This window comes from Centroberyx gerrardi, chromosome 9, assembly GCF_048128805.1.
Source record: "Centroberyx gerrardi isolate f3 chromosome 9, fCenGer3.hap1.cur.20231027, whole genome shotgun sequence".
Taxonomy (NCBI): Eukaryota; Metazoa; Chordata; class Actinopteri; order Beryciformes; family Berycidae; genus Centroberyx; species Centroberyx gerrardi.
This window is the reverse complement of record NC_136005.1, coordinates 22,052,800-22,080,783: the sequence shown is the minus strand read 5'-3', so window position 1 is coordinate 22,080,783 and position 27,984 is coordinate 22,052,800. Positions and strand designations below refer to the sequence as shown.

General features: G+C 44.1%; 1 protein-coding gene across 1 annotated transcript; it reads right to left on the bottom strand.

The window, feature by feature from the left end:
• Positions 1–90: 90 nt before the first annotated feature.
• On the bottom strand, positions 91–27,447 carry kifap3a (kinesin-associated protein 3a). Its single transcript, XM_071913450.2, has 20 exons — positions 27,330–27,447; positions 26,916–27,047; positions 25,555–25,700; positions 25,383–25,441; positions 25,052–25,193; positions 23,862–23,961; positions 22,971–23,095; positions 22,629–22,727; positions 22,116–22,294; positions 19,180–19,342; positions 16,332–16,432; positions 13,719–13,827; positions 13,395–13,507; positions 12,821–12,986; positions 11,248–11,373; positions 9,763–9,861; positions 8,927–9,012; positions 6,334–6,523; positions 5,461–5,554; positions 91–1,421 (listed from the first exon to the last, which is right to left on the bottom strand). Exons 1-20 carry the CDS (start codon positions 27,368–27,370, stop codon positions 1,307–1,309), a joined length of 2,385 nt encoding a protein of 794 aa, XP_071769551.1. The 5' UTR covers positions 27,371–27,447; the 3' UTR covers positions 91–1,306.
• Between the last annotated feature and the right edge of the window lie 537 nt (positions 27,448–27,984).

The following is a 27,984-nucleotide window of genomic DNA, read 5'->3' as shown; positions in this document are numbered from 1 at the left end:
TTTGATTATTCATTTATGGTCCACAAAACATTTTTTACCCATGAGTGACACGAAAACACAAAAAACCTGTTGGTAATTCTATTTTTAGAAGACTAAAAAAAGACTAAAATAGGTTTAGTATTGTATGCAGTTTGACACCAGTCATATTCCAACCATTTATTTCATATATTGCACCACAGAAAAAGGCTATTCCATATTACAGTAGGCCAGTAGCGCTCCAGGCACATGAAAGACAGTATAACAAAGAATACAAAACAATAAAGCAGACATTCGTTCACATTTAAAAAGCATTTTGTCTTTCTCATGAAGGCAAAACAGTAGAGGCTGTTAATATTTCTTCTCATATTACATTCAAAACAATAAAGGTAGATGACATTTAGCTCCAGAGCATAGATTCAATACAGTGTTACAGACTTGTGTGTGCAGGCAAAACAATAAAGTAGTCTAACGTACAGTTCTATTTCACACAGGCTTCGCCCTCTAATGGGACTCTATTGGCTTAGCCACTCATGTAGTTGCCTCAGCGCACTGAAAATCTGCATACAGGTGCTCAGCCAATAGAGCCCTCCATAGAGTGCTCCACCTGTGATCACAGAACTAGAGTTACCATGCGTAACTATCGTTTGCACGTGCAACTATACTGAGCAATTCCAGCCATCTCCTGCCCCGATGACCCCTTGTCAGCAGAATCAATATAAGAGAGGAAGTGCCTGCCCTTTCTATCCCTTATGATTCTATGGTCATGACGCAGACACCTTAGAACCCACAAAGGCAACGATACATTGATTCCCCCCCATTTGCCAATCCCCAACCCCACTGAGGGCAATATTGCCCATTTTTGTTTAAAAATGTCCAGGAATCATCACCTTAAGAGACTGTGGTGGTGAAAAGAAACATTCTGTAATGTCAAACATGTAAAACGGATGGAATGCATCTCACGGTGAAATCACTGGTTCCCTGGATTATCATGAAACATATAAAAAACAAATAAGTTATGTATGTATTCTTGCATTACATAGTCAACGTCAACACTGAGATATTTACAAAAAAGCTCAAATGAAATGTAAGACTGGCCTGAATATAGAAGGTTTTCAAGGTTTTAATTCTGTACGCACATTCAATTCAAGACAGCAAACAGACAGTAGTGTTGATAATATTCCTTCACAATATAGACGCAGCTTTGGTAGCACATAGTGTGGATATGAGGAACATGGCTGCAGTCTGAGCAGTGTTTATGTGTGTGTCTGTGTGTACAGTATATGTGTGTTTGTGTGTGTGTGTGTGTGTGTAACTGACAGCTCCAGGTTTACCGGGAGGCAGTTGTGTGGTAGTTGTAAAAGAATTGCTCATCAGGGCGGAAGCCATAGGCAGTGACGGGCCGTCCTCCTTGGTTAGGAGCTGATGGGACAAACTCTGGCACACTGGTGGATAAAGAAGAGAGAGAGAAATGGCTTTATACACACTAATACAACCATACTGTCATAGTGCATACACACACACACACACACACACGCACACACACACACACAGTTATACTTAAGTCACTTTTGGGGTATTTACATAGACTTACATTCATTTCCTGGAGACTTACCCTAACCCTAAACCTAACCCTTACCCTAACCTTAACCTAACCCTTACCCTAACCTTAACCTAACCCTAACCTTAACCACTGACCCAAAAATCAGCTTTTTACCAATTGGGGACACGGCTTTTGTCCCCAATAGCACAAGCCGTCCCCAATCAACTGGTCTTAAGTCTGGTGTATGTCCCTGAAAGTCATACCCACACACACACACACACACACACACACACACACACACACACACACACAATATGATACCACTAGGTGGAGCTCTGACACTATGCATCTCTCTAGGAAACCCCCCAGGGCCTCACCACTCACACACTCAATACAAGACAAATCAAAGCTCATAATAAGTTAATGTAATATTCATCTGGCCTAATGCAGCCGCTTGACATCAACAGTGAGTCTCTGAATTACAGAGTGCTTATGGCTGGAGGGGTAAACAGCGGAGAGGCCAAGCCATAAAAAACGGCGAGATGTCAAAACAGAACGACATGACGGGGCGGAGGCTGACAGCCAAAACTGGGAGAACCTGGTTGCCCTCCGCCCAGCAACAGGGGCCTGTTGAGGGGGATGATAAAGGGCCTGTATCTGCACCGTATAAATCAGTTACTATGGGGATGTGGATACAGCGAGGGGGGGGGGTGGAAGGCTGGGCTGATTTCACGCTCCATCTTCTGGCCAGCTGGTGTGAGTGTTTGTCTGGTGGGGTCACTGCGACGGGCCCAGCCACCTTGTCAGGCCGGAGCGGGCCTGCTGCAAGCGAGCAGGCAGCCGGAGTGATGGATAAACTGGGCTTTGATGAATGACACATCTCTCATGTTCTTTCCTTTCCTTTCCTCTCCGCTCTCGTCATTCCGTCTTCCTTTCTCTGGGTCTGGAGCTTTTGCCGCCCGGCCCGTCATCCCTCTTCTAGCCTTCTAAAATACGAGCTGTTTGCTTTGCCCCTGCGAGCGCCTATAATGACGTGTTGTTTTTAGCCAAATCACTTCCAGCGATCAGTTACGCAGCTCGCAGCACCCCCTCTCTCGTCTCCTTCTCCCCGCTCTGCCTATGCCCCTTGCCACCCCCGCCGTCTCCTCTCCCTCCTCCCCGGGCAGAAATATGTCTTTTTCCTCTCCGCACGCTACGGCTGTCAGGGGAGATTTGAGAGTCAGGCTAAAGGAGGCTGGGAGGAACACTGGAGCTCTGAGTCACACCATCCGCCTGCCTGCCTGCCTGTCTGTTTCTGAGGCTGGCTGGCTGGCTGGCTGACCGGCTGGCTACACCCTGGGTCTAGTAGGAGGACACAGCTGGACCTCAGGCCTTTCACGATCTGTACAGGGCCCCAATGAACTTAACTTCTCAAAACTGGAGTCTTGATATAGAACTGCTTTTACAAGTTTAGGACAGGGTAACTTTGATGGTGATGGAGACCAAAAAATTCTGACCATAAGGACACTGTAAATATATTGTATAGTGCACACTGTATATTGGATATTGATCAGGGGCAGTTGGGCAGTTGTCCCGTCCTGAACCAGACCTCGATTCTCTGTCTGCTGGAGTAACAGAAGTGAGACTGACAGAAGGTCTAAGCAACATTGTAGCTGAATAAATGTAATTTATCCTGCAGGTCAAGTGATGCTTCCTTTTCTGTTTCTGTTGATGTGCTTGGCCATCCCAGTTTCCCATGTAGTTTTACATACGTAAAATAATTTTGGGATACATTAGTGCCAATGTCTGGATACCAGAAGTGAGGGGTAACATAGCTGTTGTCAGCTGTGATATTTCCTATTATGAAACATGCAAATCAACCTGTCTGCCACCTTATTCAGGTTATGTGTGTCCATGTGTGTTGTGACACGCTGACAGAGTGAGGAGGGGGTGGGGGTCATTAAGACAAAGGGCCCCAGTGTTCCCACAAATGCCAGTTTGGCCCCAGAGGACCGCCAGCAGTAGGTGGTGGGGTGAGGTGCGGGGACACGTCCCATTCCACTGAGAGCATTCCTTGGTAGTGAACAGGAAAGGGAATCAGGCTTTTTTCCTCCTTTGGCGTGACCCCGCGGCCCCCTGCGTCTGTCTCCTCCAGACCCCGGGTCCGACCCCGCTTTGATCTCCCGCTGCTGTCACTGCTCAGGTTACGGCTAACCAACACACCAGCACCGGTAAAGAACCAGATCTCACCCCGCCGCCCCTCCCGCGCTCCCTCTCTATCTCCACGTCTCACCTGATTGCGATGGCGTTCACCTTTTCCCTCTTTCCTTTATTTTTGCCTCACTCCCCCTTGCCCAGTCACATCCTGACAGCTTCTCAAAGCGCTCATTGATTCGCCTGTCTGCGTGTTAGCGTTCAGACTCCTCCAATCACACGCTGTCTGTCTGTCGGGCGTCTTTCTATTGGAACCTGGACACCTCTCTTTCCACTTTGACATTTTCATCCAGTTTGACATGCTTTACGAAGCACTCTAATACTTCTGCTAAATTTCTCCCACTGTCCTTACATTCATGTGCTATTTCCAATTAACCAAAACATTATAGCTTGTTATGATATTTATACAAATAACAGTGATTGTATTAAGTCCATTTTAAAAGGTCCCATTCACACCATGTTTCACACATAGTTTAAAATAAGCGGCGGAGCTGTCTTTGATTATTGTGTTAACCTGGATCACTCAAGAGTACACTGGCCAAATTAAATAGTCTCACAGACGCCAATTCCCCGGGCTCTCTCAGTATATTTAAAAGGTATCAGTTACAAAGCTGAGCGAGAGGGAGAGAGAGAAAGAGAGAGAGGGAGAGAGAGAGAAAGAGAGAGAAAGAGAGAGAAAGAGAGAGAAAGAGAGGAAAATAGACAGTGAACGAGTGAAGGGAACGCAGATTGAGATTTCTCTCTCTCTCTCTCTCGTCTTCTTCTCCCTTCGCTCTGAAAGCTGAAATAACTGTGGCATGGATTCAGCTCATAGTCCTGCTATCTACACAGTCAGCCTCTCAACAGCAGCCAAGCCAAACATTCCTGCCGGAGGGGAAAAAAATCCATCGACATGAGCTTTATCGCACGCAAGGAGATGTTTGATAATAAATAAGACAAATTACTCACAATAAACTCTCCATTTCCCCTACTATTCATCATTTTAGCAGCATATCAAATTAGTTGCTGGTAGATATTAGGCCTAAACGGATGCGGAAGAAACTCAAAGGCTTACATTCCCTTTTAGCGATAACACGATTGATTCTTAATTCCCTGCCCTCAGGTTGTGTTTCATGTTTCACAGTGGAATGTCAGTGGTGTATTGGGACTACAGTAGATGACGTATTGGAGCCACACTGGAATGAGAGGGGGAGAGGGAGAGAGAGACAGAGAGAGAGCGCAAGAGAGTGAGAGAGAGAGAGAGAGAGAAAGAAGAGAAACAGAGAGAGCGAAAGACAGAGAAACAGGAACAGGGAGACGGAGAGACAGCGAGAGTGTGTTTGTTCTCAAAGCTGGAGTATTGCTGTTGAGGGTGGAGTGATGCCTTCTGGGATAGGGGAGGGTTGTTGACTCAGGCCTGGCCTGGTTCAATAACATAGATCAGCGAATAGTGATTCAGAATAACAACACACTAGGGTAGCACTGCTGCCACAGGGTTGCTGGCTGACTAGCTGACTGACTGTCTGGCTGCCCCGCTTCCTTGAGACACCGAGAGCTGGAAGGTAAACACTCACAGTTTTGTGTTTCCCCACTGACAGAGTGGGTATTACTGGACAAAGACAACCTGCCCTGCTGACAGCCTCAATCCTACATTCACATACAAAATTCTGTTTCAGACACACGTGCATTTCGTAATAGTGTGTGTGTCTCTGTATGCGTGTCTGTATGTGTTGTACATACAGGAGTAGGGCGACTGGAGAGCTCATTACCTGCCGATGTAGCCAGTGGTCTGTCCCAGGTCTCCATTTTGGAAGTCGGTGTAGAACTCGGGACTGATGGCACCATCTGCTGGAATGATCCCATCTGGACAGAACAACACAAGCACGCAGGTTTGGGATAAACTGGCGGGTGCAAAACGTCTGCCATAAAGCGGCAGCAGAGGGGTGCTTTGACCTCAAGCAAAAGCAAAGGATACGCAATTATAGAGCGAGAGTAAGTCTGCTTTTGATAAATTGTCGGAATGCTGGAGAGAGTCAACCTAGGCTGCTCGTTCACCATGATCTAATTTTTTTTAGGTATATTGTCATGTGAAACTTTCACCAATGAGGTCCACTACCTTTTATCATCTCTTTCTTCTTTCCCCCCCATCACACCTTCAACCTTTAACAGCGAATTTCCTTCCTCCTCCCTGCTGTTTCCTCATCACCCCATCATACCTCCTCCGCTCTTTTCATTCCATTCATACCTTTTCCCCATCTCCCTCTATACCTGCAAACCCTACATGTACTAACCCCCTTACTCTACTGAGTGACGTCGACTCCTTTCTCACTTCTTTCTCTCCTTTTTTCTCCCATTCCATTTACACCTCTGCACACCTGCAATCACTACCTAATATACACTAAATTCTTTCAGATTCTGATACATCTCCTCTTCTCTCCTCCTATCTTTCTCTCTTCTCCCATTGTGTTCACCCCACACCCTTCCATGCCTGCACTGTATAATGGGAAGGATCATTTGCTAGCTGCAGTGAATTCCTTCTGTCCTCCCGCTTCTCCCCATCTTCCTCCCATTCCATCCCTTCCTTCTTTTTTCCCCTCGTCTAGGCTACAACTCTTCTCCTTCTCTTTAAACCCGCCCAATACCTGCGCTATAGAAGAGGTCGGGTCTCTCCAGGATATCTCCGTTGCCCATGAAGGGCTCCCCGTCGTCCCCGTACAAGAAGGGCTCTCCTGCCTCGTCCATCTGGCGATTCTCCACCATCTCCAGCCACTGGGCGTTGTGCCAGCGGAACTTCTCACTCTGGATCTTCTTGCCCCACTCCTCATCATACTCCTAGCGAGGGATGTGGGGGAGAGGGGGAGGTGGCGGATGAAGGAAGCAGAGAAATTACCGCACAAATCATGTGCACTGGCCAAACGCACAGCAGGCTATAGAACAATTCATACAGCCGCAGATCCATTTACATTTTGGCCATTTAGCAGACGCTCTTATCTAGAGCGACTTAATGAGTTATGCAGGTACAGGCTCAAGGGCAATTCAAAAAGACACATGACTGCTGATGGGCACATAATTGGCTTTTGCGGGATTAAACCTGTGATCTTTGGTTATTGGACGGTCTCCCGAACCACTAGGCCAACCCTGTCGCACACATGCCCATGAACGCACACATACACACAGACCTTGGCCGAATACCAACCGCTTACATATTCTTTAAAATTACTTCTGTTTCATCTTTGCCAACTCTAGTAAGCAACATCCTAGCTGAGTAGAGTGTAAACTGAGAGGCCATCGGTCACTCTGTGGCTGAAGGAGTGAGCCAGGGAAGCATCAAGTCTGGAGCGCCTTATCCCTCCCTGCTGACTGACCGCCATATTGATCCATCTCAGCAGGGAAGCAGAGAGCCTCCATGGAGTGTGTAGGCTTGCGTGAGGGTGTTTTTGTGAGAAAGACAGAATAAGAGAAACAGAGAATGTGTATGTGAGACAGAGACAGAGAGAGAACAAGAGAGCGAGTATGCATGCAAGCACGTATGTGTATTAGTGTGTGTTGTCTCCATCCTCTTCACTTTGGTGTGCTGCAGCTAATAAAAACCTTGGCCCGGCCAGCTAGACTGCTTGCGTGTGTAGCTTGGCGGAGGACGACCACAGAGCTCTGTTTTCCTTTCTCTGCAGGGGCCGAAGGGGGGAGAGATAAAGGCGGCCTTTGAGACCGCTCCGGTCTGCGACGCCCCGGCCCGGCAGATTAATCATTCAGACGCAAAGCAGAGCCCCATGGGCACTGACAGCCACACGAGGCCCAGGCCTCAAACGGGCCTATTGACTGTCACACGGAGGCCCCTGCCCTCCTCCGCCTCCACCCAGAGTGGCAGTGACACTTTTTGTCACTGGACTGATTTATCATACGCTAAAATGGCTTAATGACTTTGGTTTTGACTGGGCAATTAGTTTCCCAACATGAGTTTACTATGAGGACTAATCCATCATTAGCAGAGCTCATGACAGTGCAGGGGAGAGGAAGAAGTGCATACATAAGTGTTGAGAAGCATATCCAATATATTCCTCTGGAAACTTGATCAGGCTAAGAATATCCGTGTGAATTAGCCCTCTGTCCCACTTGGAGCCATCTATACGGATTCTCACTGAGCCACGTGTGTGTTTATGTGTGTTTGTACATGTGGAGGGACATACTGATCAAAGGGGAAAAAAGACTGCACAGTTATGGCGTGTGCTGCTAAAGGACCCTGCAACTCCAAGGAGTAATGATTGTGTGTGTGTGTGTGTGTGTGCGCACTCGTCCAAAGCTCTGCTTTCTCTCTCACCTCTGCTGTCCAGCCACTGACACACACCAGAGCCCACTGGCTCCCTTTCATGTGGTTCACAGCTTAATAGGTCTCACTGATAATTTCAATGAAACACTTCCTCTGCCCCACTACACAGCCCGGCTATAATCTACAGCTAATTACACTGATCTAAGGTCTGGCACGGATCACACACTGACTGGGAGCTGACCACACTTGTCAGTCACAAAGTGATTCAGGAATTCATCGGTTAGTTAATCGCTAATGTCAAATCTGACCAGGGTACACCAGGAAAAGGAAAGGGTGTTGATTGTAAGGGGAGATTATGTCGAAACTGAAAGAAAATCTACTGTCGAAAGGTAGAAGCGTTTAATGCTTGCGTCTAAATGGTAATGAATAATTATCTATATAAGAATATTTTAAGATTTACTTACAATTTTAACCTCTTACCTGTGTGTTTTTTCTGATCACTTGAAAGAAAGTCTGAAATGCAGTCATATGTATGAATTCTTTCTTGTATTCAGATTCTATGACTTGCAGTTGCAGTAGTCTCATTTCCTTGCATAAGGGCTCTGGATGCTCACATATAGCTTGCTTGCTGCTAAGGTTTGTTGTGTACATCTCCTATCTGCATCTGAAACCCATCCCATTAAGAATATTACAGAGTCTTTGTAAAATTTAGGAAATTCCCATGTATTTTTGATCTAAATATTACAAATTGCTGACACTGGATGAAAATCTTGCACCTCCAAAAATTCAACTTTTCAGGGAGTGAGAAAGAATGGTTGATTTCAAATTTGTATTAACGGCCGAAGTTACTGAGTAAAGATCATGTCAACTTTCAATTCAAGAAAAAGAAGGAAAAAAAAGAACACCACCAAAAATGCTACAACTGGAACTGCGATGAAATATTTCTTATGAGGCACCTGGACACTTACAGCAATGATGTCCAGAGTGTTGTCGCAGACTTTGCGGATCTCGGCATTGTTATCGTGCATCAGGTCGATGAGGTAAGCAGGGGCCTCTGGAGTTGGGACTCAAGGAAAGAGAACATTTCATCATCTTTATTGGACATTTCAATGCTGCTTTCAAGCCCCTCAGTCATCAGTGCATCCTTAATCAATGTAAGGGGGACAGGTGGGGATATGGTGGAAATGTGGATAGGAAAGACTATGCTCCAGCTCTTTCATTTGAGGAAAGGAGACACAAGACAGGTGCCCTGTGGCCAGAGGAACAACGCTCTACATTTCCTGTGATGAGAGAACACTTTCTGAGGCCAAAGCCTCTCCCTAGGCACAGCAGCCCTTGAATCAGAAATTCCTGTTATATTCTCCACGCAGAAAGAAAAACATCAATCAAAACATGCTGACAGAGAGCCTATTTGTAATTTGACACAGGCCGCCACTGACCACAACTGTATACGATTACAGACAGCTTGGAATAGACAGAAGTATAAATAAGGCATAAATCAAGGGGTTATGGAGGTTGCTATGGAGATGCAGATGATAATAAACAGTGACGAGAGATATAGGGTGGTACTGTGGGTTACTATAGAAGCATACACTGAAGGGTGAATATGGAGTAATGCTGGAGTGCTACAGACAAGGTCTTTTCAAAAAGACACAGCCGGGGGCATCATGGTGACTATGGCTAAGGTTCAAACCATGTGCTCGGAACATTCTGGACTGCATCTCCTGTCCCGTCTCTCACACTGCATCTCATCTCATGCTGCAGAAATGCCTTAAAATACTTAAAAAAATGGGCAAAAGGATACGTGTGTCTTTGATGATGACATCCCTGGTAGCCTGGTGGAAGACCATCTGGTAGAAGACGTAGACAATCTGGCACACAAACTCATCATCCTCCTGTTGGGCTGGGATAGGAAATAGGTAGACAGGAACAGCAAACAGTAAGGGTGGGTTGCAACTGCAAGGATTCATTTTTAAACTGGATTGAATCATGGCTTATCAATACATTCTGCTGCACAAAAATTGTAACTTCTTTTATATCTCATTTTAGTTTTTACTAGATTACCTTTAATCCTGTTGCTCCAAAACTTTAAGCTCCATTTTAAACTTTGATCAAGGTTAACTTTAAACTGACAGTCGAGGCGGTTTAACTTTCATAATGGCAGCATTTTTTAGGTGGATAGAGGAAAATAAGAGAGGTCCTCGAAGAAAGATAAGGGACAGACTCAACCCAGCTGAGTTTAATGATAATACCTTTCTTTTAATTTCTACCAGCAGACTTTGAGTTTGGATCGTCTCTCCTCTCCATCATTTGCACTTATCTGTTAAAGGCTTTGGCTAGTTGAAGCCCTATATCATCCATTTTACTAACGGTGGTGTTGTCTGTTTTCTTGTCCTGCAGAACTGAACCCAAACAGTCCATTAACTCGACCACAAGATTTTTCTCAACGGAAGAGAAATTTGAGCCAAGCCATTTGAGCCGAGCCATGACAATTTTTGGCAAAGCTGACATTGGTTTGCTGGCGTAATTATTAAGATAACAGCAGAGCGGGGCAATTATGCAACATATGTTTAGAAGATCAAACGGTAACAAAATAACAATTTTCAATTAAAAATTAACCGCACATGAGTAGCCAGGGGCTATTTTTTTCTATTTGTGCTATTTTTTCTTTTTGTCAAGATGCCAACATCTTTGACTGATTTTTTTGTTGACCAATCACTATAATTTTAATTGTTTAATTGCTTTCATTTAGGTTTAAATCAATAATCTTAGATTTACTAAACATATTTTAAACCTAGTTTTAATAAACTCTGATTATCACTTATCTTAGATTCAATAAAATAAACTGTGGTGGTGCAAACCAAACTAAGACAGGAAGTAATCAGACCATTAGAAGTAATATAATTAAGACCTGATTCTCCTGTTGGCCAGGGGATGCAGAAAGATAAATGTGAGAATTATTGTGGTGGCACTAAAAGCAGTTATATCATTTTCAAAGTGGGATGACACAGAACAATTCTATTGAATGGCTTGCTATTAATGTTCATAACTATTTCAGAAGTACTAGTTCATAACAATTAATTTCGTCTACAGTATCTGAGTGAGTACAGCATAGCATAGGCCTTAAAGTTCATCAACCTGGGACACAAAGTGTATACATTTAGCCTTGGGGTGGGATCCAGACTTATTAAAAAGGTGTGTTACTTAGAATCCACTAGGAAAAGAGCTTTGACCCATTTTGTATGCCAACCCAAAGTGCTGGAGTATAGAGTCAGGATGTGGGTCTTACCATTAAGCAGCTCAATAAGGGCAGGAATAATGCCAGACTTGGCCAGCAGGGCAGCACAAGAGTCGTCCATGGACACGGTGCCGATCATGATCACCACCTCCAGAATGAGGTCATCCTCAGCGGAACCTGACATAAGGGAAAAGTAGAAAGGAGCACCAGTAGTTGAGAGGACCAATGCACTGGCTCAAATGTTCACTAAACCTTCTAACATTTGGCCTTGGCGGTGCCCCTGTGTATGTGCAGACCAGAGCATTCAGCCAGGGAAAACATCCATGTTCTGTGACTATATGGGCTCAAATCTGTCTAAGCTGTTAAGAGGGCTTTGCTGTCTCTTTTAACTGTGCTGTCTGGAAGACTACACTCTTTGAAAGTGAGGTTCCAAAAGGGTTCTTTTCCATTTGCACCTTAAGAACCCTTCTTATAACACAAATAGTTCCATCAAAAAACCTGTAAAAAAATGAAAATGATATGGGTAGAACGCCTAGAAACGTTCGAAGTGGAACCCGTAAAATATAAAAGGGATCTTGATAGAACCTGCTTGAAAAGTGGGAACTCTCTTAAGGTTTCTATGTAAAACCCCCAGGGATAGCTCTTCTCAGAACCTTAAGAACATGTGAGGGTTCTTTGCAGAAAGGGGATTCCAGATGTAACCATTGCCTCATGGGCTCAACATGGAACCTTTAAGTTAGGGTTCTAGGTGAATCCCTCTGGGAGGATTCTAGGTAGAATCTTCAAAAGGGGTTCCATCTAGAACCATACATTCAGTTCAGTTCAGTTCAGTTATGAGGACAAGTCAAAGAGCCCTGTGGAGCTGTACCTTTTTGATCAAAAGGTACAGCTCCAGCAACAAAAGGTACAACTCTGTCTGTCTGTTTATATGGTTCTAGTTGGAACTTCCATTTCTAAGTGTGTAATATATTGAAAGGGGAGGCTGTCCTGGTGACTCAGCAGGCTAAGGCACATTGCAAATACTGTATATGTGATGTTGTGGGTTCATGTCACTTTTTTTCCTGTACTCTTAGAACTTTTCTGTAACTGTCTACTGTTTACTATAAAGCTGAAATTAACTTAAAAAAAATACTAAAGTGGACTTCCAACTCCCCTTTGATAAAGACAAAAAAGAGCCAGGGTTAGGAGGTCAGAAAATATAGTGGAGAGGTCATGGAAGGTAAAGATAAAGCCCAGGCCCTAATGAGTGTTCTCCGTCCTCACATCATCTAGGTCGGTGACACCTCACTGATAATATGATTTAGAGATAGTAGTTAGAGGTTAAGGAAGGGCATGGGAGAGAACTGGCTTTTGGGTTCAAAGAGAGGTAGATGAGGGAAAGGTGGGAGGGTTATCTTGTGTGAGGGAGTGTGAAGGCATGTGTGTGTAAAGAAGTGTGTGTTTAAAACACTTCTGTAACAATATCTTGGTTTTGTGAGCGATGTGGACATATAATTCATTCAAACATGTGTTCACACCAGTGTTTCCGCTCAAATTATTTCTTGATGGGGTAGAAAAGACATTGAAAAAGCATTTTGACCAATATTCTCCACTGAAATCGATGCAACTCATTGATATATCAAACCTGGTTTGAGTCGATCTTTAAGGTAGGGAACCAGGTTGTACTCCTTGAGCACCAGCTCCCAGTCCAGGTCGGAGATGCTGAGATTGGCCAATGTGCCCAAGCACTCTATCACAAACTCCTCAGCCTCCTCCTCACTGATCTGGGCTGCCAGGTCACCCACGTAGTCCTATGGGGAGACAACGGAAAGTGAGTGGATCGCACAAATACTGTGAATAGCTAGTAAGTATTGGGCTGACATAAAGTTATAAACTATATAACTATAAAGTACAGATTTTAGCAGCATGCCAACTCCCCTACATTCATCTTTAAGAGAAATACAATGGTGAGTCCCAGGGAAGAACAGTGATTTTTTTTTAACCCTTATTTAACCAGGCATGTTGACCAAAACACAAAAACAGCCTGGTTAGCATCTATATGAGGTCATCATAACTGTGACATATCACCGTACATATTCTGAAAAGCTTGATAAATCAAGCGAAATATCGGCCTTTGATTTAATAGACAAGTTACTACCCTTTGCTTATATGTGATTCTGGATGCACTTGTGTTCGAATACAAAGGACTGGGTACTGACTATGAAGAGATTCTTGGTGGATCCGTCATGTTGAGACAGGTTCCTGATCATCTTCATCATCAGAACGTCCTTCAGCTGTAGTGCCCTCTTCATCAACATCTTCAGACCATTACCTAGGGGAGCAGAGAAAAACGAAGCTTTCTCCCCGTAATGTATAGTGCATGCACCTTCACAGATACTCAGAGGTAAAGGTTGGGGTTAGGATAAGGAGACAGGATGAATCTAAGTAGAATGTCCTCAAATGTATAGCAGCACAACACGCGTCCATGTGTGAAGCATATAATTTCCTGTGTGTGTATGTGTGTGTGTGTGTGTGTGTCATACCTTCACAGATGACCTGAGCATTCCTCTTGTTAGCAGCCAGGTTGATGCAGAAGGAGATGAGCTCAGCATCCATCCTGTCCTCGCCACAATCAAACACCATCTTCATCAGCTGTCAATCAAATGTTCAAATGTTAATTTCAGTTACTAATCCAACATACAGTACATAGGTAGTCAAATGTTCCAGTTTATTTAGCATTACACAGCTACATATTGTGGAATCAATCTTAATCACAGCTTGATTGTTTAATCAATTTTAAGGAAAATGGTACATCTGTTTGCCCATCTTTCCAACGCTGTACATATTTCTTTGATGAACTCAAAGAAACTTGAGTATCAAGGAAGTGAATCAAGGACTTTTGATGACATTTATCTGCATAGCTTGGAGAGAAACTCATACAGTGCGTCATCATGGTTTAGTCTTTGGGTAACCACAACTGCTCTTCCCTGGTGCGAGCTAAAAGGTAGCAGAAGGTAATTTGTGTCCTTAATCAAATTTGTGCCTCAGCCCCAAGGCTCAAAACTGAGCAAGACGAGGGAGAGATGGAGAGAGAGAGCAAGTGACAAAGAGAGACTGAGGAGGATTGAGAAAGAAAAAAAGAAAGAGGAAAGTAAGTGGGGGAGGGAGGGAGAAAGCAAGTCTGTGAGGGGCAACATTTCTCCATATGTATGTGTGCCTGCTCGCAATTTGTCAGTTTGAAAAACCTCTGATTTATAAAGAGCATCCCTGCAGTCTCCTCCAATCATGTCAGGGCCAGTCACCGGGGTTTGAGCCCTGGAGAGTGAGGGAGGCTGAGGAGGGGGAAAGAAAATGTAGGTGTGTGTGTTTGTGAGAGAGAACGAGTTAGAGCGTGAGAGAGAAGGGGACGGTGGGCGTGGGCCCAAAACGAGTCACCCATCATCCCCTAACCTCCCAAACACCCACCACCTCCTTGCTCCCTCCCTCCCGTCTGTCTGTCCGTCTCTCCTGCGCTGATTTAACATTAAACAGGAAAGGCTTTGAGCTGGGGGAGTGGGGGGCAGAGGGGCACTGCTTCCCTGTGAGGAGTCAGCAGTGTGCAATCAGAGAGAGAGAGAGAGAGAGAGAGAGAGAGAGAGAGAGAGAGAGAGAGAGAGAGAGAGAGAGAGAGAGAGAGAGAGAGAGAGAGGAGAGAGAGAGAGAGAGAGAGAGAGAGAGGCTGGGCCAGGCCTGGGTTGGGTATCACATACCAGGGGCCCCGGACCCCAAATCAGCCCCGTCTAGACTCTCTGGCACCTGCCTCTGCTTATTTACCACAGACGGCCACCGGAGGCCCAGTCGGGGCCACAGCAGCACGCTGCAGACCAACCAACCCAACCAGCCCCACCCCCACCTCCACCTCCACCTCCATCCTGCTCCAATTCACCTCTGCAACCCCTATCCTGCTCCCTCACCTCTCACGTCCCTCTTCTGGCAACCCCACATCCAGCATCTCCCTCCCTACAAAGGAGTTACCCCATTAAAAGCTAGAAAAGGGTAAAGAGGTCGGTCACTCACTACCCTGGGAAGGTGATAAAAAAGAGTGAGGTCTTAGGCACAAAACAGGTAAGAGAGGATAAGAGCTGGGAAAGGGGTGAAGCAGTTTGTTGAACGTGTATTTCTACTGAGAGGAGAAAGAGGGACAAAGAGGATAGATGTACAAGGGGGCAAAAGAGGTTTGGACTTGGAGAGTTGGATCCTGCCTTTGAGAGGAAGAGAGAGGAGGACGAAAGAGAGCGAAGAGAAAGACAGAACAAGATGAAATGGAAAAGAAAAAAGGGAGCGGGAGAAAGCGAGAGAGAGAGAAAGAGACAGCATGAGAGAGATGGAGGGAGAAGAAAGTAGTGAGAGGAGAGTGAGCGGGCCTCAGGGTGGGGTCGGAGGTCACATCCTGGTCATGCTGCTACCCAGCATCCTTTGTGCCACGGGGGACCCAGGGGCCATATCTGCTGGCGACATGACCTTCTGAACAAACACTCAACTCTCCCAGCCACATCTGGCCAGAATTTACACCCAATCTCAACAAACAAACACAACACACATTTAGCTAATCGCCAATGATGAGAGGAGTGACTGACCCCGGTCAACTCAATCAGTAGTAAGCATAACTCAACTAAAAGTTCTGATTAAAACTTGAAAGAAATCAGCCTGAGGGTTTTTAGCATGTGTGGCAAATGGCATTTTCAAGAGCATAACTCAATTTCATTTTGGCCAAACAGTTCTACTTCTCTGCTAATGTCTCCTCATTTAAGGCAATTCCCAATTCAATATTGCAATTAGGTGCACTTAGGTCCTACGCTGTGGAGAAGACACAGAGAGGGGGTCTCTATTTACTAAAGGGGCTCGTTAGGTGAAATGACGCAAGGCTTCTTTCAGGGCTCCAACCAGTGGAAAGAGAGGGAGAGGAGAGAAAACAGAGAGTTGTCATCACAGTGAGAGAGAAGACTGAGCAGCCGTCCTCTGGTGGTTTGAGCCCAGATGTGGTGTGTCCCTCCCTCTCTCTCTCTTCATCCTTCTCTCCCTCTCTCTCTCTCATGCATTAATTCCCGGGTGCCGTTAGCTGCCGATGCTAATGTGTCTGTCTGCGGCTGGAGGCGGTGTACATTAGCCAGTCTTACCTGTGGTATGCAGTCTGTATAGGCAAACATGGACTTGAATCTGTCGTCCATGCTGATGTGGTACAGAATGCACATGCTCAGCTGTCTCTGGCCCTCGTCAGCTGCAACATAAACAGAGGAGGAGGAAAGTCAATGGATGAATGACTGGTTGTGCCTTAACGCTCCATGGGACACCAATGACCACATCTAGGAAAGCTGTAAGGTACAGAGTATTTTTTGCAAATACTAATAGGTTGAATGGCCTTTTCAACAGCAATTCCTATTGCAGGTAATTGGGTGAACGGGTGCAAAATTAGCACAAATTTTGACAGCAGCTTGTCAGTTTGTCTATTCTCTCAGGCAGTTTAGCAAACTAAAAAAATATCAAAAAGTTAAATTTTTAAGTCCACCCGACTGGTGGTTGAAAAAGCTAAGCTTCCCATACTGGTTAAAATTTCAAAAATAAAATACATATTACTACAATATTCTGCGTTTATCACAGAGCGGCCTCAACAGCAGCCTGAGAGAGATAAAGACAAAATGGATTGAGTGTTAGACTGTCAGCTAGCCCAGCACCTTTATGAGTTTGACCCTTGACCATTGCTGGGGGACTGGAGGCCTTGAGGAGAAGTCAGCCAGAATACATTAATAGAGTTCAGACCAGAGTTTGACCCGGGGACTTTTCATTAAGAGAAGTGTTAAGAGAGAGGGTCTTCACTGGACCAGAACCACTGACAGACCTCCTGTAACGCCCACCACCCTACCAGCCCCGACCGAGTCCAGTTCAAACTGGTCCCAGCCGTGTTCGGTCAGTGGCCGTACAGGGAGCCTTATCGCTGCCTATTGGATCCAGATGTGCTCAGTGAACCCCTGGAAACACAAGGGGGAGAGGGGGCCGAAAAGAGACGGCTTCTAGCTTTAATTGGGAAAACAGGAGGAAGCATCAATTTTACTGCCTTTAATAAGTTAAAGCTACGCTGCTTGCTGCTCTGGCCCTTCCAGCGCAGGCAGCGATTGGCCGGAACATGTGCTTCTCATTAGCAATCCTTTGCCTCAACCAATACCTTAAAATGCACATGAAAACACCCAAGCACATACGCATGCACACGCATGCAAACGCACACACACACACACGCACGCACACACACACACACACAAACAACAATCACACGCACATTAAGTCCCTCCTGACCTGGCGAACTCCCTCACTTTGCTGGTAGGAACATGGAGGATCCTTTATGGGCGAAGAGAGAGATCCCATTAAATGTTCAAAACACTAGTAGGGTTGGGGCAAGAGGAAAAAAAAGGTGAGGGGAGCTGTTAAGAATTAACTAGACTGTTCAGGGGCAGTTAGTGGGAGAGCTAAACTCCAATTACACCCCAGCCTGATTTAAAACCGCCTAACCTTCATAAAATTACACCCGCACGCATTAAGAGGCGTCTGGGCTAGGTTTGTGGACAGTGCCGCTCTGTTGTTATTGCACTTTCTGGGTAAATAAGAAAGCTGGTTTAGTCTTCAAAGAGAGACATCATACGCCACAAAATTGGGTAAAACGCTCTTAAAGCGTCTCCTCGTGCTTTTGCAGTGTGATGATAGTAAACATGCTGAATCATAGTACGTGAACTGGGGGTGAACCTCAGTGTTGTAAAACAGAAAGGAAGAGGAGGCTGTCTGAGTGAAAAGTTGACTTAGAGGAATCTCCGATTTGCTTTTGAATCCAAATTCAGGTGGTGGGTTCATGAGGGAGGCGATGATGACAAGTGGTGGCTCCCTCTCCTCTTTCATCTCATCAATAGGGGTCATGACCTCGGTTGAGGTCTGGATGGAAGAATGGCAGGCCGTCTCCTCACACCAGCTGATCAGCACCCCCCCCTCACTCTCTTTTTCTCTCTGGAGATAAGACGAGAATCCTTGGGCAGAGTGTCTCAGTTGAAAGGAGGAAAGTCCACAGCGAAAAGGGGATGATTAATGACACATCTGTTCACATACAGAGAGCATTGCACACACCCACACACACACACATACACAGGCAACCTCAAAAACGTCAGAACCATGAGGGGGGGTGATATTTCAGTGTTAAGTTATATTATGTGTGTGCCTCACTTCCTGAAAGTACAACCCCCACCCTCCCTCCCCAACAGCCCTCCCTAAATCTCTGAAGACCTCTCCACCTCTCCGGCCTGCTCCTACAAAAACAACATTTGTGCAGAGGCTCTGGCATGTTATTCTAACAAATATATTATATTAATTATGCGCCGTTACCCGAGCCTCCCCCTGAGAGGCTTCAAAAGGCCCATCAGAGATGCGTCTGACCATGCCACATGACCCCCTGGATGAGCTGACGCACCAATCACACGCTCTGGAACTCCTTTCAGGAAGTCATTTCTCTAATGGTCACCAGAGTCAGCTTGTGGTCCAGGCACTTTGTAAAAGCCCTGCACCTGCACACACACACACACAGTTGACATTTTACACACACACACACACACACACACACACACACACACACACACACACACACACACACACACATGCCTCAATAATAGCAGACTGCATCTGCTGGCAGTGAAATAGAGGCTCCACTCCCGGCTTGGGATGGGAGAGTATTTCTCATGTCATGTGTAAGAGAGACTGAAATAATGGTTGCCTTGATACAGAGCCAAATACATCCCCGCCATAAACACACAGAGACACAGATGCGCACACATGTGAAAACTCGCATCCAAAAACACTGAAGCACACTAAGAACCGGCACAAACACACCCATAAGCACGCACACAGACAGACGCGCACAAGCAAATACAAACAACTGAGCACACCAACATGGGAAAACACACACAAATTTTCATACACACTCGGATTTATTACCTAGCAGTGAGGAGAGTTTGGGAATGAGTCCTGCCTGGACCATCTGGCTGCGCAGGCCGGTGTCGAAGGAGAGGTTGAGGAGGAGACGTAAGGTGGTGCTCTGGAGCTCCTCGTGGTCACAGGGAACCAGCCTGGCCAGCTTCTCCACTGCATACGCTTCAGCCTGGGACAACACAGTTAGGCTTAATATTTCATTGCTTTGGATTACATTCAGTATGTTAGCTTAGCCCCTAAACTGTATGCTGATTTGTCAACCAGTATTGCCTGCTAAATACGGCAAAGCAGGCTGTAGGCAATAGTAAATGTTGGTTTATTTGTGTGACAAATTTCTTTGATGTATACCACGTCAAAGCACATGTGCTGCACAATGGAAACTTGTCCTCTGCCTTTTAATTTAAAAGACATGGCAATGGACAAAAAAACATAAAATAAGCTTTGAATGACTTGAATGAAAAACATCTAATGACTAATTTCCTTTATGTGTCACCGGGTCAATATTAAGTTTATAAAATTTTCCACCAGTTTGGAATAATGCAGCCCTACAGCCAAATAAACAGGTACAAAATACACAAAGAGCAGATGAGGATAGGAGTGACATGGCCAGGGTGAAAAAAACCAATAGACAATTAGGCCATAGACAAATTCCTTCCTATTTCACTCATCAGTTTTCTGTTGCCAATACCACAATGAGGAAGACAGTCATTGATTTGTCATCACACAGGTGCGGTAATTCAAGTCACATTGTTCCATTGGATATTCTGGTACACATTTAGAGAAGTATCTGTATTGAATGAAATTTGCTTTAGTATCTAAATAAGCCTAGTTGTCAATTCATGCCTCTGCGCTTAGCATGTTTTTGCATGGGGCAATAAACAGGAGGGTATCCATAAGCCTCAGAAGCTCTCTGTGTTGGTTAGGTGCACTTCCCATAATTTTAAAATGCACATTAGTCTCCACACAGGGCACTGATAGGACTGGTCTCTAGTGATCATCTATCAAAATGAGGCAAAGTGAATGGTCAGTTTATATTTTTATATACTTTTCACAAATCAACCCCTATGTGAGAAGACCCACATTCTGACATGCTGTCTACTACCCTAACAACATGAATCATGCACAAAAGTATAAGTCATAAGACTGGACTTGCACAAAAAGATTTCTTTAACCAATTCCTATTTTCTGTGGTGTTCTCCAAGAAAGCCTTTCAAATAAACCAGGATGTGGGGTTTTCCTTCGGACACTCTAGGTTTGTGTCTTACCTGAGACAATTTGGTAAATATCTGGACAAAATGTTGTACAAATCTTGCATTCACCTTTATCTTTCTTAAGCAGGGTGCCCAGCTTGGAGTAGATACACACGGCTTACAGGCAGGTGGAGGTGTTGAGCTGATGACACCCAAGACAGCTCGAGCACAACACATGACTGCCAAACTCTCTCTCTGGGGACTCTATGTCATTAACGTATGAAACTGTAAGAGGCTCGGAAGTGTTTACACTACATCCACATGCTGTCATTGCGTCCATGTGCTTGTGACTGTCTGTCTTGTGAGTGTGACAGGCAGTGCCAGTCCAGTATTACTTGTTAACATGTCTGTTTCCCTCTCCTGTGGTCTCCCCACAGCCACAGTGAGACATAATGGGGACGCAACCTGCTCCCAGTTAAAAAGTACTAACTGCTACTGTGTGCAAAACCAGCTCCAGTCACACCATCACAAACCCAGGCCTCGTGCAGTATAATCAACTACAGCCTGTGTCAATTACCAATGACATTCCCATTCCATTAGTGACAGGAGTAGAAAAATGCTCTTATCAGACTATGCTAAAGTCTTATCTGATTAGGAGGTGGTCAAAACATGTTTGCTGTGTAAATAAAATCTGATGACATATAACTATGTGATAAGTCTTCCTTTAATCAATTAAACCTTTAGGTCCTTACTGTAAATGGAAACCCTTTTCCCTGATGTAAACTGATATACTCGACTGAGTAAAAGTGTTGAAACCACTATTTTCCTGCTGGACACATGCTTGAGTGGGCCTAAACCCCCGAAGGGTTCTTTAATCTGAGTCAAAGATACACTAAAGGGGAAACAAGGAGATAAAACCAGTTCCTAACTGGGTCTGGCTTTGATAAAGGCCCACAAACTGTCTGAGATTGGAACCAGGTGGGAGTGGATTAGGGAAAGTTTGAGTGGTGAGGTTCCTGTAAGAGCACGGTGGGACATGGGGCTAAAAGTGGACCCTCTAAGCATTTTTAAAATTGAAATTTGATAAGCGTGGTTTCAACTGCTATTCTACAAGGTAACAGCCATTTATTAAAATAGCCAGGGAGTGTTTTATAGAACAAATATAAAGCAATGGTTGCTTACTTTAAATTTGACTAATTAAGCTGATGTCACAAAAACAATGTTGCTTTTTAAAGCAACAATTTAGATGCCCATTAATTATAGCTTTTAAGAAGGTCTAATTACTGTAGGTCTTTGGCTAGAGATGAAGCTGACAGCCTTGCTCTCATGAATACCCGATCCATGCCACCTCTTTTCTCTCACCACTCTTTCATTCTAACCACTCCTTACTCAAAATCTCATTCTTGTTGCTCAGCAATAAGAATCTTATTGACAAAAACTATGGTGAAAAAAATCACCCACAACAACTGTTTTGAATAATAATGTAACAAAAAACAGATCAGGAATTTAACACAATGATTGATAATGAGTTATTTCCTTCAAATGAACAGATGAAAATTTAAACCTTTCCTCCTTGTATCTAGACCTCCCTAACATTGCTTACTGGGATGCAGAGTCTCTTGTGGAAGAAAACCAGATTTCTCATTCTCTCCATCGCTCTTCCCTTCATTACACATCCATACATCCCTAACTCCCTTACTCCTCCTCCTCTTCCCTTCACCTCTCCTTTCACTCCATCCATCCCTCTCTCACCATGTCATTCTTGTTCTCCAGGAAGATGGAGAGCTTCTTGAGGAAGGAGACCACCAGCACCAGCAGTTCCTCGTCCTCCCGGTCCAGGATCTTCACCAGCAAGTGGACAATGTTTTTGTTCCTCATCTTCAGCTCTGTGCGGGTGTCCTCAGCCAGGTTCAACAGCAGGAACAGAGCAACTACAGGGTCAAATACAGACATAAGAGACAGAACAGAATTGGCCTACAGCTAGAAAACTTTGACAGTAAACACTGTACTATCAATAGTAAATGTTGCTTTTTTACATTGCTTAGGGCCAAAAACAGACAGTATGTGCCGTATTAGCAGTATACAGGTTGAACTTGTCCATCAAGCTGCATTTTACTACAGAAACAGGACATTTCTGGCATAAACCTAAAGGTTGCTTACTTGCTTACATCTTACTTGGCTTTTGCAGCATGAGTGGTTTAGAAGTGTAAAATTAGATTTATATCCTTATAGAATAAAATCCCTGCACAGTAAGTCCAGCAGTACCTCTGAGAAGCTGCTCCTGCTTGATCAGGAGGCTCTGGTACTTTCTGAAAGCCTTCTCATGTTCTTTCTTCAGAGTTTGGTTCTCAGAGTCTTCTTCATGTGCAATCAGTCAAGGAACTTATTTTTAACAACATTGAGTGTCACAGTAATAATCTCCAGGCTTTGTCCTCTAATACCATGAAGACCATGAAGACTGTTTAGTGTTAGTTGTGGTCCCTTTCTGAATTCCTAGTCACACACACACATAAAATACCTTGCATACTAACACCACCTGTTTTCATTAGTCAAAAATGGCCTTAAGTGCAAAGATTCTTCAGCGAGACGACCCTAAAAAAAGGATATAGGCCTTCTTCTTCTTCTGCAGCTCGTCTTGCCAGAGGTCGTACCTCTTCAGCTCATGTTCTATGATGTTCATACACAGGGCCCCAATCTTATAGTGTGTGACCAGGCCATGGAACTGGGAGAAACTGAAGGAGAAAATAAGAAGGGAAGAAAGAAAAAGACTTCCATTTATCCAAAAGTGGACTTTCAAAATTGAAATCAAATTTGGGATTCCAGCTGGGAGCTGTCGCTACAATGACCCAATCCGTCACCCCAGAAATAGTTTACAAAGTAAACTGTCAAAGTCAAAACACATTCAGTCAAACAGTGTGTCCTGGTCCGACTTATAATCAGTCCAACTTGAATCGTTTCACAATCCAAATAGCATAACACGGAGATGGAGAAGGGCCAAGAATGACGATCAGTTTTCAGACCTACACACGTCCTCTTGCAAACTAAATCAGTCCTGACAGACGTTTATGTATTATTCTAGTGAGGGCTAATTTTAGTGTTTCCGAACCCCCAGTTGGAGAGTGAAATTTCAAGACTAGGTACGTTGTCAAAGTTGTATGACTACTGTAAGAAAGGGAGAGAGACGCACATAGAGAAGAGAGCAAAGACCAAGTATTGTAAGGGTCGTCCAACAGCGTTGTTAAAATGCAGAAATACTGCAAATATGGAAACATCAATAGGGTAATAGGGTGTTCCAACTTGGAAAACTGGACATGTGCTTGGAATACATGGGAGTACATTTTGCTAATGCTATGCGGTCACACTCTTTTGCCTGTCCATATACAGTATGTGTTTATACAAAAATGGGTATTCAAATATATCCAAATTAATCCAAATTAAAACCCAAACACACATCACTCTAACTTGGAATCCTCAGCCTAAAAGGGTCTGGTTGCCTACCTGGAGAAGCAGAAGAAGACGTAGATGATGGTTGTTGCAAGGTCAACGCTCTGCTTCCAGTCCTCCCTCAGGACTCTGGCCAGGGCTCCCAGGGCCGTCTCTGAAGACAGACACACACAGGCACACACAAATCAACAAAGACACACACAAGACACACTCAAATTTACATACAAGGACATACAGAGACAGAGGAGGTCAGAAAAAGAAAAAGAGGGAGGCAAGGTGGGAGAGACGGGGTAAAGAGGAGGAACGGGGAAGGGAAGGAAGGAGCATGAAAAGGAAGTGCAAAAAGGCGTGTGTGGAAGTCAATCAGAGTCAGACTGGGGGGAGAGGAGTGCAGCGGGGAGCGCTGGAAGCTAATTTAAAGGAGCGTGGGGGAATGCGATGAGGTCGGAGGCTCCTGGGGCGCTGAGCTATGGGTGATTCTCAATGTAAAGACGTGCGTCCCAGGGTTCCTCTCCTCTTTCCACGCTGACCCCAGGCCTCTTGGTTCGCATGAACACTCGGCTCTTATCAAAATGTGACCACTTGATGCGGTGCGACAGATAAAGTGAACTGACGATGCGTTATGACAGTTACAAATGAAGCTGTGCCATCTCACGACGGCTGCGATGGATGATGGCTCCATGCTGTTGTGAAAGAAACAGCCATGTTGTCACGGAAGGGAATAGCACTTGGGCTGAGCTGTGTTTTCTTTCAAATGAAATGGTGGAATGGAGTTGAGTCAGAGAAAGTCAGAAAGTCAGATTTTATACTAAGAACAAAGATAGTGCACACATCCAAAAGATTTAGGCCAGGAGCTGTGTACCAAAGGAGCTTTGAAAAAAATATATCTGCACAGCACACTACATTTCACTGTCTGGAATTAGTTTTTAAATCTGTTCTCCAACTGTTCTTAAGTAGGTCTGTATGGCTAGAGGGGTTTTTGCTCATTCAGTAGGATGGACGGTTAGGCTGGAGAATTGCACTATTTTGATCAGTCCTATCAGTTAAAATCCTTTTTTATCCCAGTATTAGTTAGAGAATTTACAAAATTGGTTGGGGTTTACACTTTTGGAACTAAGTGATTGGCTCCATTTTGCCATGCAAAAGATCAACCCCAGAAAATGGCTGCATTTTGAATAATACTTTGATTAAGGCCTGATTTTAGCATTGAATAAGACAATTGAGAACTAAAATAGAGCAAGTACTATTCTGCATGAGCTCCTCCAGGTTGTCGGAGTTCTGAGCCAGATGGAAGATGAGGGTGGCTCCTCTAATCTTCTCTTGGATGTCCTCATAGAGCAGCTCCACATAGTCATCAATGTTGTTGATGTTGGCCTCCTCGTCCAGCTAGAGGGGGAGAAACATTGACCTCAGAGTTAGGAGTTATCATCGTGAGAACTATCATCAGGCTACGCATAGCCTACATGTACAGTACACGCAATAAACATATACAACACATAACACATAACACGTGTACAAGGGCAAATAAATAGGCATGTATACACACACACATTCTTTCTCTCTTCTGAGCCCTACCTCCACTCCTGCGTATGGTGTGAGGTCTCTAGGTGAGATCTGTCGCTTCTCTTGCTTGTCTGTGAAAGGCAAAGTACAAGCATTACTCAGCATTAAAAATTGGTCTCTTACTATGAAGGCACCGGTGTTGTTCATAATTAGATGAATGTAGTCGTGGTAAACTCATCATTACCATTTGTCTTTTTGCGGTTTTGCAGATAGAAGAGCAGTTGCTCCACCTCAGGTAGTTTAGACGGGTGAATAAGCCGGCATTCCTCCACTACCTTCCGAGCCAAGGAGGCTATGTCAGTGTTGGCATTCAAGCTTTTCAGGCGAATGCTGGGAATGGTACAAAGATATGAAATATAAAAATTACAGTTTTTGAGAGAAACATTATGTACTAGGGCAGCACCCTCAGCGATGTGCTCATAGAAGTTGAATTGATAAAACAGTAATTCCCATTAAAATCTAACCCAATGTGGTGCTGACTGTTGGGAAATAAACAAATATAAATGGCTAAGCCACACACTGCTCTCTACTTTCTGTGACTTTTCTGTTTCATACTGATGCAAACACATACCAACTCTAGTGCAATACTTTCAATCTATTGTTGAAGTACGTAAATATGTATATTTTTCTAACTTAATGTCTTATGTAAATATGTATATTTTTCTAACTTAATGTCTTATGTAAATATGTATATTTTTCTAACTTAATATTTTCTGATTGTCTTGTCTATTGTGATGGATTTTTATATTTTCTGGTCTATTGGATATCATTTGGTGTTATTTATGAATAAAAATGTTGTGTCCTGTTTTTGCATGTCTTGAAAAACTATTAAGTGCGCTCTATATTTGCAATTGATTGTTGGTTGAATGTCACCTGGGCATTTGCTATTTAAAGGAAATGCATGGCATTGCTCTTCACACCCTGATGAAGGCACTGCAGCTAAAAAATTGGTGTGATAAATAAAAGTCACAGCAACTAGAGAGAGCACTGTGTGGCTTATACACTTGCCTGCCATAGAATGTTTGATAATGTTGTCATGGAAATCAGTGTTGATTTGGTGCATGAGACATTATCCATAGACCTATCTGAATTGCATTTATTATTTGCATTCATTTACATTATTTGCACTGCCTCTATTGTTTCTATTGTTGTATATTATGTAGCCTACATTACCTTTATTCTATATTAGTAGCTATTTCCTTTATTACCTTGTACTTGACACATACTTTACTTCTTGGCATTGTCCGTCAATTGCTGCTGTGGCACCTGAATTTCCCCAAGGGGATCAATAAAGTGCAATCTTATCTTATCTTATCAAATTGCATGGAAGCCATATTAAGTATTCCAAAGATTTACCATGATACAATAGGAATTGTCGTTTCCCTCCATTCACGTTCTGTGGATATTCTCAGTCAGAATATCAGAATTTGAAATACATTTCAATTTAATACTTCTGCTTTTCTCGACTAAATTCACTTAAGTGCTAGTAGTGAAAAACAATAAAGTCTGAACCTTGAGTCTAGTGACAGTAGGTTATATACTCACATTTTCTGACACTCTTTGCGTTCTCCGACCATGGGGTCTCCCAGCTCTCCCAGGATAGTTGCCTCCACCTCATATTGAACGACGAGCGCTTTCTCAGTCGGGTGGACATCCAAACTCCCCCCCTTCACTTTCCTGTGGGTCATTTAGAGACATGACATGCACAAACTACATACACACCTTTAACGTTAGCGTTAGCTGCTTTTAGCTGTAAGACATTATTCAGACTACAATAGGACAGCATTACTGTAAATATTATGAACAGAGATAGCCCACTGGCCTGGTTAGCCACTCGGTCATTCATTTAAATGGCCTGCTACAGCTGGCTGTCATGTTTTGAAGGAGCAGCAGCCTGGCAGCTAGCTTAACAAACCTGTTACAGATTGATAACATCTTTTTTAAGCGAGCCGTTATTACCTTTTCAGATACCGTGCATCTTCTGCCTGCAATTTTTCCATGTTAGACGTGAAAGAAAACCCACATTGGAAGTCTTCCTCCCGAAAACGCTGGCAGTGGATTGTATTATTTTTGATGTCTGTTGCCAGGGCGGCGACAGTCTTCCCAGCATGCAATGTCAGCAGATGAGCGAGCACGAGCAGGCATCCAGAGGACGACTGTCGCCATCTGTGGTCGCGGAGGCCAAGATTCAATTGGAAAAAGGAGAAGAAATTGAATTCGGTCTCCTAATCGCTGCCGTATCCTACCGAGATTTGTACTGTGCTGTCTAACTCTCTGGATGGTTTTAATTTCGCGTCAGCTTTCATCTGTGTTTAATCTCAGGCGGAGTTTGCAGCTTCCTTGGAACCAGACCTTCTTTGACGCTGTGCAGCAGCAGCAGCAGCAGATGATGTAAATTGTGACATGTTTACTCATGTCATGTTGTAGACTAACTTACAGTTGCAAATAAGCTATTTAAGTGAGAGACGGGCGTACATGCACAAGGTAAAATATAGCCTAACATTTACTATAACCATGTGAGGGAATAGCTTTCATTCCCTAAAATTATAACCAGCAAGGATAGATTATTTTTAGGCTTTCAAAAAATAAACAAATGTTACTCAGATGTGTGAAT